At 45.8% G+C, this 15,895-nt stretch overlaps 5 protein-coding genes across 9 annotated transcripts; 2 read left to right on the top strand and 3 right to left on the bottom strand.

Moving 5' to 3' along the window:
• Positions 1 to 3,284: 3,284 nt before the first annotated feature.
• FOIG_12638 (uncharacterized protein) lies at positions 3,285 to 3,711 on the top strand (the record flags this gene model as incomplete). Its single annotated transcript, XM_031213574.1, has 2 exons — positions 3,285 to 3,555; positions 3,614 to 3,711. The coding sequence occupies 2 exons, from the start codon at positions 3,285 to 3,287 to the stop codon at positions 3,709 to 3,711; spliced, it is 369 nt and encodes a 122-aa protein (XP_031056905.1).
• A 104-nt stretch (positions 3,712 to 3,815) lies between these two features.
• On the bottom strand, positions 3,816 to 5,918 carry FOIG_12637 (uncharacterized protein). Its single transcript, XM_031213573.1, has one exon. The coding sequence runs from the start codon at positions 5,466 to 5,468 to the stop codon at positions 4,212 to 4,214; it is 1,257 nt and encodes a 418-aa protein (XP_031056904.1). The 5' UTR covers positions 5,469 to 5,918; the 3' UTR covers positions 3,816 to 4,211.
• Positions 5,919 to 8,847: 2,929 nt separating this feature from the next.
• Positions 8,848 to 12,270, top strand: FOIG_12636 (MFS transporter, AGZA family, xanthine/uracil permease). 4 transcript variants are annotated; one of them, XM_031213569.1, is made up of 3 exons: positions 8,848 to 9,779; positions 10,112 to 10,378; positions 10,437 to 12,270. In XM_031213569.1, exons 2-3 carry the CDS (start codon positions 10,298 to 10,300, stop codon positions 12,102 to 12,104), a joined length of 1,749 nt encoding a protein of 582 aa, XP_031056900.1. In that variant the 5' UTR covers positions 8,848 to 9,779; positions 10,112 to 10,297; the 3' UTR covers positions 12,105 to 12,270. The 4 variants fall into 4 exon arrangements, with proteins under 4 accessions (XP_031056900.1, XP_031056903.1, XP_031056901.1 ...); XM_031213570.1 differs by having other exon boundaries at positions 9,119 to 9,779; positions 10,114 to 10,378; positions 10,437 to 12,198; XM_031213572.1 differs by having other exon boundaries at positions 10,112 to 12,270.
• Positions 9,623 to 14,215, bottom strand: FOIG_12635 (uncharacterized protein). Of its 2 annotated transcripts, XM_031213568.1 has the most exons (6): positions 13,430 to 14,187; positions 13,298 to 13,375; positions 12,747 to 13,244; positions 12,336 to 12,697; positions 12,177 to 12,267; positions 9,623 to 12,127 (listed from the first exon to the last, which is right to left on the bottom strand). In XM_031213568.1, the coding sequence occupies exons 1-4, from the start codon at positions 13,963 to 13,965 to the stop codon at positions 12,667 to 12,669; spliced, it is 1,143 nt and encodes a 380-aa protein (XP_031056899.1). In that variant the 5' UTR covers positions 13,966 to 14,187; the 3' UTR covers positions 9,623 to 12,127; positions 12,177 to 12,267; positions 12,336 to 12,666. The 2 variants fall into 2 exon arrangements, with proteins under 2 accessions (XP_031056899.1, XP_031056898.1); XM_031213567.1 differs by having other exon boundaries at positions 9,623 to 12,267; positions 13,430 to 14,215.
• Positions 14,216 to 14,710: 495 nt separating this feature from the next.
• Positions 14,711 to 15,842, bottom strand: FOIG_12634 (NADH-ubiquinone oxidoreductase 21 kDa subunit). The gene is made up of 4 exons (XM_031213566.1): positions 15,623 to 15,842; positions 15,550 to 15,566; positions 15,223 to 15,428; positions 14,711 to 15,171 (listed from the first exon to the last, which is right to left on the bottom strand). Exons 1-4 carry the CDS (start codon positions 15,695 to 15,697, stop codon positions 14,903 to 14,905), a joined length of 567 nt encoding a protein of 188 aa, XP_031056897.1. The 5' UTR covers positions 15,698 to 15,842; the 3' UTR covers positions 14,711 to 14,902.
• Positions 15,843 to 15,895: the final 53 nt, after the last annotated feature.

Below are 15,895 nucleotides of genomic sequence, written 5' to 3'. Positions count from 1 at the left end.
ACTCTCTAAAGTTAATTCTTAATACCCTTAATTATCTTTTTAAAGAGGCTAAGGCAGTTATATATAAGGTAGTCTTATTAGCAGCTAAGAATAAAGAACTTTAATAAGTAAATAAGATACTAAGCTAGTGCTAAAAGGCAAAAAGGATAAAACTATAGAAAGAAGGGATAATAATAATATAATAAGCATCTTAAGTAATTAATCTAATAGATATTAATATATAGGTAATAGCCAAATTATTAAGAAGTAGTAATTAAGAAAGGTTAATTAGACTAGGTATTAGGCATTATAGTATCTATAGTAAGACTAGGTATAATATAAGGACCTATTAGGAGGATATTTAGGCCTTAAGAGAAGAATATAATAAGTAGTTTTAATTAATTAGATAGGTTATAGTAATCTTATTATCTATATAATAAAATTAATAGGGATTTTTAGGTTACTTATTTAACTAGGTTACTTACTTATTAACTATATTAGCTAGGTTAATTATTATTATTAATAATTAATATTTTTTATAAATAATAAAACCTAAGTATTATTTAATTATATTTATCCTTAACTTATATTTCTCTTATTATATTATCTTATAACTTAATTTAATTTATTATTAACTTATTAAGTTAGCCTTTGTTTATTAATATTTATAGTTTTTCCTTAAATACTAAAACCTTTTTTTCTTAATTTACCTTTTTTCTCCTTTTTCCCTCTTATTTCTCCTCCTTTACCTTATAATAGCCCTTTCTTATAATAAAAGTTAAGGTTCTTAGCTTATTTTAATATAGCCTTTTAATATTAAAGCCTTAGTAATAATTACCTTAATAAGGTAATAATAAAGAGGATATTTAGCCTTCTAAGAATAAGAAAAATATCTTTTTTATATTTATAAATTAAGGCTACTTATTTAATTAAATCTTAAGGTTTAAAATAATAATTATAAAATCTACTAAGATTTAATATTAAGGTTATTATATTTTTTAATATTTTTTTTTCCCCTTACTATTAGCCTTATATAAGGCCCTTAAGCTTTTTAACTTTTCTATAATGGCTTAAATAATAAGACCCCTATAATAGGCTATTATTATAAAATTTAAAATTATATAAGGTTTATCTGCCTTAATAGTATAATTACTACCTTAACTAAGTAGTATTAATACTAGCTGCAGGCCTCTTAGTAGTTAGGTTACCCTTCTTCCTTTATCTTACCTAAAGGACTAGTCTTTAAATAACCTTTAAAATATACTATGCCTAGTTTATTTATTATACTTCCTAAGTATATTTTCTAAACTAACTTCCTCTCTTCTAGTTATACTTACTAATATTAATTATAACTACTAATATAATATTTATATATAATAGCCTATAGCCTAATTAAGGCTATTATATAACTAATTATAATCTTATTAATATAATTAAACTAGTATTAAAGTAAGCTAAAGGTAAAAATTACTATATATTATATAAGATAACTAAAGCTATTAAGATAAACTTCTCTTTAAGGGGCAAATTAAGCCTAATTAGGATAGCTATTTTTAAATATAGCCTAATTAGCTTAATTAGTTATATAAATCTAGATTACCTAGGTAATATAATATCTCTAACCTAGCTAATTAGAAGCTATTTAAATTAAAGAAGCTAGAAAAAGCCCTATAATAAGGCTAGTCTCTTAAGGTAAAAGAGGCAGCTTTTTTTATTATATTTATAGGCCTAAACTTAGCCTAATATAAAGAGTAGTTTAAAAATATAATTATTAAGGCCAAATAGGTACTTTATATCCTCCCTTTTATATAAAAGTAAAGATAAATATAAAGTAAAGGCAGGGTTTAAAAATTCTATTAAAGTTAGAATTAAAGAAATTAGGTTAACTTTTATATAAATTAGTTAATAAAAATTAAATTAACCTAAAGTTATAACTAGCTCTATTAATTAAATATATATAATATAATATATAACTAATTAACCTTATATATAAAAATAAATTTAATAAAATTAATAAAAAAGCAGTAGTTTAAACTAGGGCTTTAATACCTTTAGCTTTATTTTATATATTATTAAATAAGTATTTTAACTTTTTAAATATTAAAGCTTAAAGAAAAAAGAATTTTATTATATAATTTCTTTAAAAGATTATATAAATATTATAAAGAATATTTAACCTATTAAGAGATAAGGCTAATTTTATAAAATAACTAGGCTATTAATATAAAATATTATACTTAGTTTATTTATTATACTTAAGTATATTCCTTACCCTAACTTCCTCTGCTAATTATATATACTAATATTAATTATAGCTATTAATATAACACCTATATATAATAGCCTATAGCCTAATTCTATAGACGACGAACGGGATCAATGTTCCAGATGTCCACCTGTAGCTTATACACCTTCTCATTCAAGGTCATTACCATCGTAGTGAGAGACAATACCACGCGCTCGTGGCATGCGTCGAATGGCTGGAACGCAGACAAGCCTCGTACCTGCATCGTAGCAATGCGAAGGTCAAAAAGAAGCCCATCAATTACATTCTGGGTTGGGTACAGCGGACCACCAGACTGAGGCCCAGGGTTGCCAAGGCCAGGATAGCGGTTCTGGAGGTAATCCAGAGTCTGCTGAACCTTTCCGATGCTTTCCAATGTTACGAAGACTTCGTGTCATAATTGTAGAATATTGTTGAGGTGGATGTTACTGTGAGTTGGTGTCGTTGTGGTTGTTCCGTTTTGAGTAAGTTAGTAGTGACGGTCTTGTGTGCTGATGGTAGTAAAGCAAAGGTAGCGGCAAGGCCGAATTTATACTACCATCTCTTCTGTTAGATGCCCTTTTCTTTCACGATCATTCACTGTATAGATCAAAACCCGGGTTTCTTTGTTCTGAGTATCTTCCAGATGTCTGCAATTGTACTAGGTAGCTGCTCAGCATGTTCTACGATCTCGCAAATGCTCACAGTTACTAGTTAACAAAGACAAACGTTATCTAATCATGTGTCTGTGAAAGAGTAACATGATCACTGTGGAGAAGCGTCGCCCCGGCCATCTTTCTCTTTCTATGTTATGTAGTTCAGCAATCAAGACAGGAGCAATTATTCTTATTATCATGAACACATCTATGTTCAAGCAGTCGTCATCCAAAATAAAGCAAGACGAAGTTTGTTCCGACTCTCCTCTTTCCTCTCTCCTATGGTGTTCTTGCTCTTCAGGGTGTTCTTCAATGATCAGATCCTCAGTTTGTTCACCTAACCTTCCCTGGCGGTTTGGCTTCTTACTCTATTGCTTTCCCTGTTGATGGCAGTACTCGCAAGACTGGTAGGCGTCTCTATTAGCATATCCCGCTCAGCCGCTTACCCTATGTGCTCTTCTTCAGATCATGATCTCAGTGTCGATGTCATCCACAATTCAGACTACAATGCTCTTGAACAATGGTTCGTCGCCATCGAGGGCCAAGCGAAGTTGACCCCCAAAGTCAGCACGAAGGATGGCCCCCAGCACATCCTCGTCAACTCCCCTCGAGCGATCACCGCTGTCGACTGCACCGGCAGTTGTGTTCCTATGGTCGGTAAGTACACCAGATCTAACTCCCGTGATCCGGCATATCTGACGACGGTCAATGATAGGCGAGTGCTATGATACACGCGGGCAGCCTGTAGGACCTTGCTGCAACGGTATGTGCATGGCCAATCGCTGTCGACCGTGGAACTCGACTTTGTCCTAGACTATTAGCATACTGAAGGGGGTTTATGGCGAGAGTTCTTGGGAAAAGACGGTTATCATCCGATGAGTAAACGAGTAACGTTTCGATCATTCTTCTGAGGAAGTTTTGGGTTGATATTTCGGTTATGGACTATCGTTTAAAGCATATTGAGTTTAAATTGACTAGAATGAGAATGCTTGTGTAACATAGCTGTGTTGTCACTGACCTCTTCGTATCACATTAAACATCAAACTCTAAGTTGTGGGCACGATAGAAGCATAAAGTAAATCTCAATTCTTGAAATGCAGGAAGGTATCTCATAAGTCTCGTAAGTATCGTACAGTTGTGATAATCATTCTATCATCAACTCCATAGCAATGCGCCGATCCAGTGCCTGTCAACAAGTGCTCTGGATTGTGTAACCTCCGCAATGCTTGAGCATGTTTTTAACGTAATTTTCAATCTTTGTGAAAACGAGTATTAGATACCATGAAAGAGAATAAACGCAGCGTCGTCAGCCATTATCGTCTGCGACTATGGCCATGGTGCTCGGGCACCCTTGTGGTTTGAGCTGAGGCAAGGTCAACGCCCTGCCTCATCAGTTTCTGTCTGGTACTGTTGGGATGCTTCTGGCCCATGAAGCCATCAACCAAGGCCGCACCAAGAGCAGCTGTTGCAACTTTGGCGCCCTTGGGGCCCAGCCAGGGACCAGATTCATGACCAGATTTCATCGCAGCTTGAGCACCAGCTGTGAAAGCAGTACGGGCACCAGCCTGGACCATGGGGTTCTGCCACCATGCAGTGCGTGGCTTGGTGCTAGCAGGCATGGAGCTGCGACGTCCGGCAGGACCGCTGCCGCGATTCTTCTGTGTGGTCGGGGGCCGACCTCGATTTGGAGATCGAGCAGGATCTCGCCCACGACGGTCTCTTGTTTGAGACCGTGGGCGTCGTCGACTGGCAGCAGCAGCGGCACCCGCTCCAGCTCCGGCAGCTCCAAGTTTGGCACCGTAATGATCATCCTCCGTGTCAGAGTCGGAGTCTGGATATCGTGACTTTCGACCCCGTCCTTGCGACTTAGAACGAGGTGACGGTGGCACTGATCTTCCATGGCGCCGAGGCGATTCCGGCTCAGCATCGCGGTGCTTGGACCGTCGTTGGTCTCGAGGATCATCGGGGTATGCGCGTGAAGTTGGTTCCCGGGCATATGCATCACGATCGTAAGGATGCACTGGTGGAGCATCGCGCTCGAATCGAGGGTCTCTGTCAGGTCGTGCGTCCCGTTTTCCACGGATGGGTAACTCCCGTTCCCGATCCCGATCCCGCCCTGAGCGAGGCTCGCGTGAAGATTGGCGAAATTCTCGCTCGGGGAAATGAGCATCGCGATCGGGACGAGCTGAGCGAGCCTTTCGGCGAGGTGAATCTGGCGGGGGTCCGAAGGGTGGAGGGCTGATGTCTCGGCTTCGTCGATCAGGCCCGGCACTCCGTCCACGACGCTCCGGCTCATATCTGCGACGGGGACGGCCTTCGGCTCTCCGATCATCCATCATAGGATCATCAGGGTACCCTGGCCTGCCAGGACTCGGAGGGCGGCGACTTCTTTGTGTCTTGTAGCGGCGGGGAGGTGACGCATCTGTTGCCGGCTCTCTTCTGACTTTGCGGGGAGGAGGTGCATTTCGGTCATCGTAAGGGTCATACGACCTCCCGGGATCTGGCGCTACGTAGTCATCGTCATATCCGTATGGGCGCGCTTGTTGTCTGGACGGGCGGTAGTAGGCCATATGTGTAGCAGTGGTACGGGTGTTGAGACCTGTGAGAGCGGAAGATGGAGGCTCTATCCGATGGTTTGTTTGCGTGTCTGAGAGGTGAAAGGGCTGGTAGGTTGACGTTGTTGTAAGAGAACAAAGGTTTATGTAACGTAGCCAGGAAGTTGTGAGTTGCCTAGATGTGCATATCGATAGTGGAGGGGCAGAATGTTGGGGATAAATCCTTCTTTATGTAAAGAGGTGCCTGCATAAAACACGTAATGAAACAGGTGATAAGCGGTAAGAGGAGAGAGTAAAGGAGAACTCCGTATCCAGGGATCATCAAATATTACTAGTAGGTCACAACTTGGGTCATGGCGCGGCTTGAATCTGAACCGGAAGTGAGACTGTCAGTGAGTGAGTGGGTGACCTTGGCGCGAGGATCAAAGGGCTAAGTCCCTAAGGTAGAGGAGGGGGCCGCTAATCAGATCTTCTCTTCCGTCATTAAAGGGATGCATTAATTTTCGCACATATAATCAACACATAGCGTTACAATTCGCTGATGGGATGCATAAAACCAAGGCCAGAAATATGGCGTCGAGGTGCATTACCCGGAGAAGAATACCAGCCATCCAGCTCTGAGCTTGACAGGCTTTCGTGGGGAACTCGGCGTGGGTTCCATTAAAGACCCTGCATGTTCGACGTCATAAGATCCAACTGCTCAGCTGATTGACGTCACTACTCCAAGGGTCTCGTCTCTTGTTAGCCTACAGAAAATGGCGGACAAATGATTGGGAAAATAGCGAGTGATTTCTGGTCGATTCCTATCAATCGACGCATCTAATAGGGACAGGATATCGCTCAAACACCTCTTTTGAGAAGGGGAATTGTTAGTGTCTCATGAGGCCATCGGGGCGCTTCCTCTCATGACCTCAGCTTCATACGGAGGATGGCCGGTCTCTCACTGGCAAGCAACCCGCCTTGCGCGACCCTTGGACGAATGTTAGATTGAAACGTGTGCTTCATCCTTCAAACAGGGCTCATTGTAATTGTTGGCCACCGCCTTTCATGCCATCATGACGATGCTGAGCTTCTCTTCGGCCTCCGAGTCCGTGATACATCTATTGATCCAGGGAGTAGCATAGATGCTGCTCCATCATGAAGCACAATGGCCCATAGGAGATCGTGTATCATATGACGCTTCCACACGATTATGACAGTCACAGACACACGTTTGGTCGTACTGATATCGAGAAACATTGAGAGATCTCATCACAGACAAGTAGTCATACTGCGAGGTTAGAACGTTCAGCTCAGATTCCAGACCAGATAGCTCCCGCTTGTCAAGATCAAAATGATCGCTCTTTGATGGACTGGGGTTGCATGTGTTGTATCGGAAGTTTATCATGGGGTCTCATCGGCAATGCCAATCCAGCTGATCCCATTTAGTTAAACTTTCAGTTTGACGCAGGAGGACCAGGGTTCATCCATGCTGTACTGTAATATGCTGGGGTTTGACGCAGGCAAAAAGCAAGCTGACTGTGTGTATAATTGTGTTACCCGGTTCTCGTCGGTGTGGTATCCCTAGGCACCTTGTCTAATGCAGTGGCAACCAGCCATCGACCCTTGAAGACAACGGGCTCGGGACTTACAATTTCCGCTCACAAATGATGGCGGTGAGAGTCGTCGGTTAAAACCGTCGTCATACCCAAACGTGAGATCAACAGAGGGATATATCGAGCAAACCTGTATGAAGCTCGGAAGATCGAGAACAAGGTTGACCAGATCGGGATAAGGACGAGAAGAATGGAGAGCGGGGAACGGAAACCTGCAGACCAAGAATCCATCCTGACCTGGGGAAATGGCGGGAAGAGGTTGAATTGAAGTGCCGGGGACCGGCAGTCACTGAAACTGAGCCATGAGGCTCAGCGCTTTGAGGCCAGAGTTCATGTTGTGCAACTCAGAACGCTCAAAGAACTCCATGTTGAGCCAAAGATGCACGTTTTGTGCTGGGTCTTTTATTAGGCCTGAGTAATTCTAAAAAGACGGCGTTATTTGGGTCAATATCTCTTTGTTGACTGTCTCATGAACACGTAGCATCGCTCATCTTTCAGCTCGATTGCTGTTGCACGAAGCAAGGGCGAAACTGGGCAGAGTAACGTTATGTTAATAGAGGCACGAGAACACCAGAATAAGTCCGAGGTGCAGTGACTGAGACACCCTGGAAGACATCAACAGTTATTTCAATTCAGCTGTGATGATTTTGGGAGCTTGTGCCTTTACGGCGATCTATTGATGCATTGCATCGTGATTAACAACATCACGATGAGAGTCACGATAGCAATGATACAGACACACATTCAACTGAGTTTCGGTGACCAGCGTCAATACAGGTCGCAGACTTCCGGCCCACCGCTACCGGAACAACTCTCGGCCCTGGATAGCTAATTAAAGATCATCAATCTCCCAGTGTTTCGTTCACTAAAAACTGTTAGCAGGCGAAACTCGGATAGGTGATAAAGCTCGGAGGACGGCGCTTTTCTGGGGCTCTTGGTCCGTTATCTTTTGCGCTTATCACACTTGACATGCCTCCAGGGTCTTTATCGACGAGTGAGCACAGGCCAATATTCAATTAGTGAGCCACACACTGCGCACGGTGTATCAAAGTTTCAGCACCGGCGCAGCACGCGACAGTACATCCAAGCTAGGAAGGTCATCAGCCACAAGCTGAATCAATCGCCCGTTCCGTTAAAGACGGTGAGAAGCTTTTCCAACGTGCTAACAGCGACCGCAAAAACTTCACATCTTGAAGCGAAACAGTCGCAATGAACCAAGAAGCAGCACCAAAGCGCCAATATTATAGTTCAAGGCGCAATAGAAGAGCACAGCATTGCGCCGGCTTCTAGAAGAAAGGTGCTTACCCGACCTGTTCTAAAGATGTTCAGCTCCATCCATCCACATTGACCTCGAACCATTGAAATTGCCATGCTTGCTGTCTCAGCTCGTCCGTGTTGCCATGTGTAACAGACCAACAAAGCAGATAAGCACAAGATCGATCCTACATCCTTACACCATTCAAATTGGACCCTCCGATATTGTAACTGTGCATTGTGTCTTTTGCAAGCTGTGCTCAACTTTCGAGTCATTTCCCTCCTCGTCGCACGAAACAAAGTCCCACGTGAACTACAATTGCTGGAGCCGCTTGATCATCATCATCAAAACAGCGGATGCTTGCAGTTGAATACTTTTGAGCTACAACATGGCACCACATGGTCCAAGCCACAACGCGGCTAGTATTCGCTCGCACAGTCCGCTCCACCTTTTTTCGAAGCCTGCTAGTGACTTACAGTGACTCCATACCGTTAGAACGGAGGAGAACAAAGAGCTAGGAGCAAATTCGAGTCTTCTGAATGGGCGGCTCGTCTCTGGGTGGCGTTGTACCCGCGCCGCCGCTATCGCTATCGAACTCCACCTTACCCGCGCAATGGCTTGCATCCTCTTTTGCGGTTCCTGGGCAGTTGTTCTGGCACTGCTCGTTGGCTGCTGGGCCAAGAGGCGACGACGTTTTGGGTAAGGGTTTAATCGGACGGAAATTCAACAATGGCAGCAAAATTTTTGAAAGGACGAAAAAACCGGGGTCAATGGCCAAAAATCGACTGAGATGAATCTAGTGCCTCGGCCGATTCGTTCTTGCCATTCAATTTTTTGCGGAGCATCTCGAGGAAGCAGCTGCCCATTCACCGGAGACTGGGCAACTGGTACTATCACGAATTTGCCATCTGCAAATTTGCTCTCTTCTCTTTTTCCTCGCGCATCATCGCGAATCACCTCTTGCCTTGGCTGCAACGCTTTGCTCACCTCTCAAGGGTTGGTTGAACTGTATGTACCACTGACATCTCTCTGTCGTCCTATTCTTCGCCGTCGTCTCCCCCGGGTCTCTCGCGCAAACTCTAGAACTTTCACCAGCTGCAAGTCAAGTTCAACGCTGGCTCCAAGCGCATGACAGAAACAGAGAAACTGCTCCGAGCTTTATTTGATCAACCTTGCTAGGGCTTATATCTTTGCTCTGGCTCGAGTATTTCTTTGGACCTTCCCATCGGACCCTTGATATCGGGACGTTATTTTCTTCCCCGATACGGCACATTCGTCCGTCGTCGCATTACACCCTCTACTACTCGACAGATTGCGATCGGGACTCTTTACGTTTCCGTCACATCTTGGCCTACCTATTTCAGCCGTCAATTGCATCTGCAGATACATACACTGCGTGCGCATTGCATTACATTACGGCTTGCCTTGCACCACGTACTAGGTATACCAGCCGACGCCTCTTTTGTACGTCCATCAGTAAGTCTCTAGTCCATTGCCTTCCCTGGATCTTTTGTCGCCCTTGCGCATCAATGTACAACCTCTTCTATGTATAGTTTTGGACTTTGCGCCAATACACCCTTGTTCACATGCACCCAATCCCTAAAACCCCAGTTCCCAAGTTCCCCAGTCTCTTATCTCCCCCAGTTAAGATATCTGGGCTTGGACCCCCATTGCCTATCCCACCACATACATAACCTCCGTTGTCCCTCCATTAGCCTCCTCGGCCGCCTCCGACCCTCTTTATCGGAGACATACCGTTGGCTATCTATCTGTCTAGACTTGGCCAATACAGGAGCTAACTGTAAAAGAGTCTAGGACATTCGTCGAACGCTTGGGATCGCCATTAGTTAAAGACAGCTGCCTCCCGTCTGTCAATTCAACTTTCAATCTCGAGCTTCGCAGCACGCCGATCACACTTGTCCCGTGGCTTTTGGGTTTTGCTCAATTTTTGAATACCTTTTTGTCACATAGTCATTGTCAACTCAATCTTCAAGATGGGTTGGATGGACAAGACCAACCGCAAGATTGCGGCCAGTCCTGTTGGACGTTGGTTCCAGCTTGAGGGTTCGGGTCATGTAAGTCAAATCGGCCACCTCCGATGTCAACTTCACAGCTAATGCTCTCTCCAATTAGCCTCGCGAACGCAAGGGCTCTCTCTTCTTCACTGAGATTCGAGCTGGTCTCGCCACCTTCTTTGCCATGGCCTACATTATTGCTGTCAACTCTTCGATTGTTTCTGAATCCGGTGGTCCATGTATTTGCCCTACTTACAAGGACGGTGCTTGCGTCCCAGACGAAGCCTACCAGCTGTGTGTTGCCGAAGTCAAGCGTGATGCTGTCACTGCTACCGCTGCCATTTCTGCTCTGGCTACTTTCTTCATGGGCCTGCTTGCCAACCTTCCCGTCGGTCTCGCTCCTGGTATGGGTCTCAACGCCTACTTCACCTACACCGTCGTTGGTCCCAGCGGCTCTGGCCCCGTCCCTTATGAGCTTGCCCTTACAGCCATCTTCATTGAAGGCTTCATCTTCTTCGGTCTTGCTCTCTTCGGTATGCGTCAATGGCTTGCTCGCGCCATCCCCCGCTGTATCAAGCTCGCCACCAGTGTCGGTATCGGTCTCTTCTTGACGCTCATTGGTCTCACTTATAGCGAGGGTATCGGTCTGATTGTTGGTGCCGTTTCCACTCCTATGGAACTCGCAGGTTGTGAATCGCAATATCGGGACCCTGACACCGGTCTGTGCCCTTCCTCTCAGAAGATGAGAAGCCCTACCCTGTGGATTGGTATCTTCTGTGGCGGCATCTTCACCGTATTGCTCATGATGTACCGTGTCAAAGGTGCCATCATTGCTGGTATTCTTCTTGTCAGCATCATCTCCTGGCCACGAGACACTCCTGTGTCATATTTCCCCTACGACACCCTTGGCGACGATCGATTCAGCTTCTTCAAGAAGGTTGTCGATTTCCATGAGATCAAGCACACCCTCAACGTCCTCCAGTTCAACATTTCTGGCCACAGCGGCCAGTTCGGTCTTGCACTCATCACTTTCTTGTATGTCGACATCCTGGACTGTACTGGTACACTGTATGGTATGGCTCGTTTCGCCAACCTCGTCGATCCCGTTACCCAGGACTTTGAAGGCTCTTCGATTGCCTACATGGTCGACGCCCTGAGCATTTCCATTGGCGCTGTTTTCGGTGTTCCCCCCGTCACTGCTTTTGTCGAATCTGGTGCCGGTATTTCCGAGGGTGGAAAGACTGGTTTGACCGCCATGGTTGCCGGAATCTGCTTCTTCATTTCCATCTTCTTTGCGCCGATTTTTGCTTCCATTCCTCCTTGGGCCACCGGCTGCGTTCTCGTTCTTGTTGGTTCTATGATGGTTGGCGCGGTTACTGAGATCAACTGGCGTTACATGGGTGATGCTGTTCCTGCTTTCCTCACCATTGCCATCATGCCTTTTGCGTACTCCATTGCCGATGGTCTGATTGCTGGTATCTGCACATATATGTTGATCAACACCGTCGTTTTGGTCATCAAGGTTGTTTCCGGTGGTCGTATCGTGCCTCCCAACTATGAGGAGAGAGACGGCTGGACTTGGCGCATTCCCGGTGGTTTCTTGCCCCCTTGGTTGAACCGACTTGCTCACGGAAAGAAGGACTTCTGGCGTGAGGAGTTCCCTCCTGCTGCCAATGACACAACTGTGAACCAAAATGCCGTGCCTGAGGAGACTGGTTCTGATCATGGTGGATCTGAGGGCGGCAAGGTGCCTGAGACTACTCTTCCCCGCGAGAAGGAGACTTGAAAGGGTATGGAAGAGTTTGGCTACTTAAAAATGTCAGTATGTTGAGTGAACGTAGGAGGATCTGAAAGATACCCAAGAAAACAATAACATGATGTTCTGTTTGATATGCCTGACCTGTCCTTGCAAGTGATGTCTCGTAAAGACGTGTCGCCCCGACTTCAAACTACACAGCCATGTCGAGGCCCGTCAGTCCCTAGCCCGGCTTCTCGGAGTTGTTGAGATTCGACTTACCGAAGGCGTACATGTCTGGGATGTGCCAGGTGACACTGGTGTAAGTAGCATACCATGGTGTACGTGCACGATCCGTTGCACTGTGTTCTGGGAACTGAATACAGAGCGGACAATATACAATCAGAGAAGTACGTGTGATGAGACGAGTAGCACACAAGGCCTTCGTGTTTTCATATCTGAGCAACTGTCAAACAAGGCGTATCTACAGCTGGGTTTCATGCGAGTTCAACACAAATGAGCCTCATCCCACAGCCTGTATCCAGTCCTCATAACAAGTCGTCTTTGAGATCTTCAAGTCATAAATCATCGCTCTTCGCTAAGTAGTTTCGCTTTAAGCCATCAAAGCAATGTGCTTCAGTTCCCTAAGTCATAGTTAGCTTCTATTGTCAGTGGCTGGGGGGGCTGACATACTCCTGCACCTGGTGTCCAACTTTCATGGGAGGATACTCAACCTCTCGTCCCTCATCTCTTCCAAGCTCCTTCTGTCGCTCTCGCACTTCCTTTGCCCTTGCTACGAGCTTGGGAACGGGGTTGAGATCGACATCACTACCAAGATGCCAGAACAGAGTACTCGAAATTCTGATCAGAGGTCTGTCAGGGAAGTCACACTTCCTCTTCTCAATGGTCTCAATGGTCTTCTCATTCACAATAACCTCGTGGAAGCCAGCTTTGATGAGTCCACCAGTGATGTGCTCAATCTGCTTGCCCGCTTGGACAAGGAGGTAGTTTCCTGGTGGGATCTTGACGGCGATACGGCTTCCGGTGTTGCGTGCCCAGATGTGAAGACCAGGGTAGCGGGAGCGACCATGGATGGTGAGGAAGTTGAGATCTGTGTGGAAGCCGGCCAAGATGGTGTTCTTCTCGCCGTACTTGACCAGGTCTGAGGCTGTTGGGGCAAGAAGGTGAGGTCTGTTTACGCACGTGAGTTTGGGCGACTGCTATGATATTGTGAGGGAACTTACCCGTATTTTCCAGCATCGCTGAAGAACTGAGCTGGTAGGTCTAGACCAACGGCGGTCATCTCTGCCAACTTGGATACACTATGACATTGATCAGCACTCGAGGGCTCAAAAGAAGGAAGCTCGGGGACTTACGCGCTCTTCATAGACGTCCCCCACTGGTCCATGGCTGGCTCCCATCGGTCTCTGATATGAGGGGCTTCAGGGACCACGTTCGGGGCGTTCAATCCAGGGAACTCGGTCTCAAAAGGCGGTTGCTCGCTCATTCTCCAGAAGAATCTGCACTTGGGATCAGGTGAGTGAGCTGAGATATCTAACGGTCTTTGTGAAGGGTCGAGTCTCTGAATAACATCGAGGCATGGCTCATCAACAGCACACTTGGGCTTTTCTGTGTTCTCTAATGTGACACCAATTTGATAGCTCAGCTCAGGCTTCTCATCTTTTCTGAGGACCTCTTCGGGTTGAGCAAAGTAATCTTCAAGAATGTCGAGGAAAGTTGAGTTATCCTCCTCTGAGACTCGGCTGTCGTGAAGGACGAGAGCACCGTACGTGATGAGGGCGTTGGCTGCTTTTCTGCACTCTTCTTGAACGGCCTCTGAGTCAAGAGGGTTGTTTAGATAGACATCGAGGTCAATCACGGGGAGATCCATGGATTGTTCTGCTGACGCCATTTTGTAGGGTAGTTCGTATAGATGACTGAGATACGTTGACAGGTGAGATAAGCAGATGTCGACACCACAATCAGCCCTCAATTTATCCAGATCCCGCAGCAGAATATATATGAGGAAAAAGGAGAAAATGAGGATTCAGTGAAACAAAAAAAATTCTTTTCTTGGTGTTCCACTTTGGGAAGCTGTTACGGATTGAATCTGTGTTCTTTGGGAGAAACGTCGATTACACGAGCTTTGATTGGTCAGGAGCATGTGGTCCAGAGACGGAGTTGGCCGGTCCCCGACAGCAACTGATCATGAGGGACGGACTTGGGCGGAATTGAACGGACTTGCAATAAGAATGTTACATTCAGACACCGAATAGACCTCTTATATACGAATAACTAGTGTGAGAATAGGCTCTTGCCATATTTGTATGCTTGGCCCGTATCTCCGGTGCAAATGGAAAGCGAACCAGTCAAGTTGACCTGGCTATCTCTCACTAGAACAGGCGTTAAGCGGACATAGCATATCTCAAGTAGCAAACATCCATCTCATCTTCAAACTGTGAGAATAATGTGAAGAGGATGAGACTCTGGTAGTGGCAGTCCATAACATGAGGCGTAGGGTTATGGTTGTCCATGGTCTACGTGCCTGTACCGTATCACGACTTTTCAGTAGCAGACATAGACAAGGCCAACTCAGTCCACCGCAGCTCATTCCTTGTAGAACAAGATGCTTAAGCTATCAACTTACGTTCTTTCTTTCAAGCCTAAATCGTCAAGGTCATCATAAAAACACCAACATGGCACAAAAGATTGGTTCAAGGAATCTATTTCCATCTCACAAATAAACTCGCCAGGCCGTCGAGGCAATGCCCACCTCCGCTGGTAATATACACCTCTTTTCCCATCCAATCCTCCTCTCGCTCTCCGTAAATCTTAATTTCCCTCCTCTCTTACGAGCGCTCAGCCTCAAGTTCCCGCTCAGCCTGCTGGTAGTACTTGGCCGTGTCGACACCATGCTGGTTATGGTTGACAAAGTTGAACCAAGGAATCGTGCTAAGGAACAGAGCAGAGTATCTGCTCTGTCGGGCAGCAACACCCTGAAGATGAGGGCTTAGCCGGCTAACGCCATATAGAGGCTCACCCTTCTTAACCTTATCAACCATCTCGCGCATATCCATCTCAATCTCGCGGGCGTTCTCGGTGGCGCCGTAAAATCGGACTATTCAGATTAGTTCAGTTACTCAATGTCCTCCGGGTGCTGTAAACGTACGGGCTGATCGCTGGTAGAAGTAGAGGAAACCACCCAAGAGACCAACACCACCAGCCAGTCGCATGGCCTTGGGGAAACCACCCTTGCCTACATGTGAGGGAGCGAACTTCTCGAGGGCGTAGAGAGCAGCGGGAGCGAAAGCAGCGGCGACGGTGCCGGCGATGTAATCGGATGTACGGGCATAACCCACGACTCGCTTGAAGTGACTGCCGAGGATCAGCAAAGCTCAACCCAATCCAACCCAAATCCAAGCAATTCGATTCTCCAATGCATTCCATTTCATTCGTATCGTCGTCGCTGGGTATCGGAGGGGCTCAGGTTACGTACGGATCGTTGTCAATGAGCTATAACATCATCAGTTAGCAACTGCAATTGCTCCATTAATTGAAGCGTCACTTACGGGATACTCGGTCTGAACGACCTTGCTGGTCCCGACAAAGGACGGGGTCGACTGCTTTGTCGCTGTCTCAGCCATTGTGTGATGCGTCGTCCGTGGCAGTCAATTCCTTGAATATTATCACCAAAGCCTTTCGAGGTCGTCGGTTTCGGTACATTCAGAAGCTGGAGCCGGAGTGGATGCCTGAGGATACTTATCACGTGTTTTGGTCAGCCCATCGAAGTTGGCGATGATTGGTCACGTGGAGATCGGTGGGGTTGAGAATCAATTAAGCTC

Source organism: Fusarium odoratissimum (assembly GCF_000260195.1).
Source record: "Fusarium odoratissimum NRRL 54006 unplaced genomic scaffold supercont1.27, whole genome shotgun sequence".
Taxonomy (NCBI): Eukaryota; Fungi; Ascomycota; class Sordariomycetes; order Hypocreales; family Nectriaceae; genus Fusarium; species Fusarium odoratissimum.
The sequence above is the reverse complement of the archived record's forward strand: the minus strand, read 5'-3'. Positions and strand labels throughout refer to the sequence as shown.

Excerpts from the sequence above, each read along its gene's own strand:
- FOIG_12636 (XM_031213569.1), top strand. The coding sequence starts at position 10,298 with ATGGGTTGGATGGACAAGACCAACCGCAAGATTGCGGCCAGTCCTGTT. Across the intron at positions 10,379-10,436 it reads AGCTTGAGGGTTCGGGTCAT|CCTCGCGAACGCAAGGGCTC; the intron begins GTAAGTCAAATC and ends CTCTCCAATTAG.
- FOIG_12635 (XM_031213567.1), bottom strand. The coding sequence starts at position 13,965 with ATGGCGTCAGCAGAACAATCCATGGATCTCCCCGTGATTGACCTCGAT. Across the intron at positions 13,376-13,429 it reads GGGACGTCTATGAAGAGCGC|TGTATCCAAGTTGGCAGAGA; the intron begins GTAAGTCCCCGA and ends TCAATGTCATAG. Across the intron at positions 12,698-12,746 it reads GTTGGACACCAGGTGCAGGA|GGAACTGAAGCACATTGCTT; the intron begins GTATGTCAGCCC and ends ACTATGACTTAG.
- FOIG_12637 (XM_031213573.1), bottom strand. The coding sequence starts at position 5,468 with ATGGCCTACTACCGCCCGTCCAGACAACAAGCGCGCCCATACGGATAT.
- FOIG_12634 (XM_031213566.1), bottom strand. The coding sequence starts at position 15,697 with ATGGCTGAGACAGCGACAAAGCAGTCGACCCCGTCCTTTGTCGGGACC. Across the intron at positions 15,172-15,222 it reads CTTCTACCAGCGATCAGCCC|TCCGATTTTACGGCGCCACC; the intron begins GTACGTTTACAG and ends TAATCTGAATAG.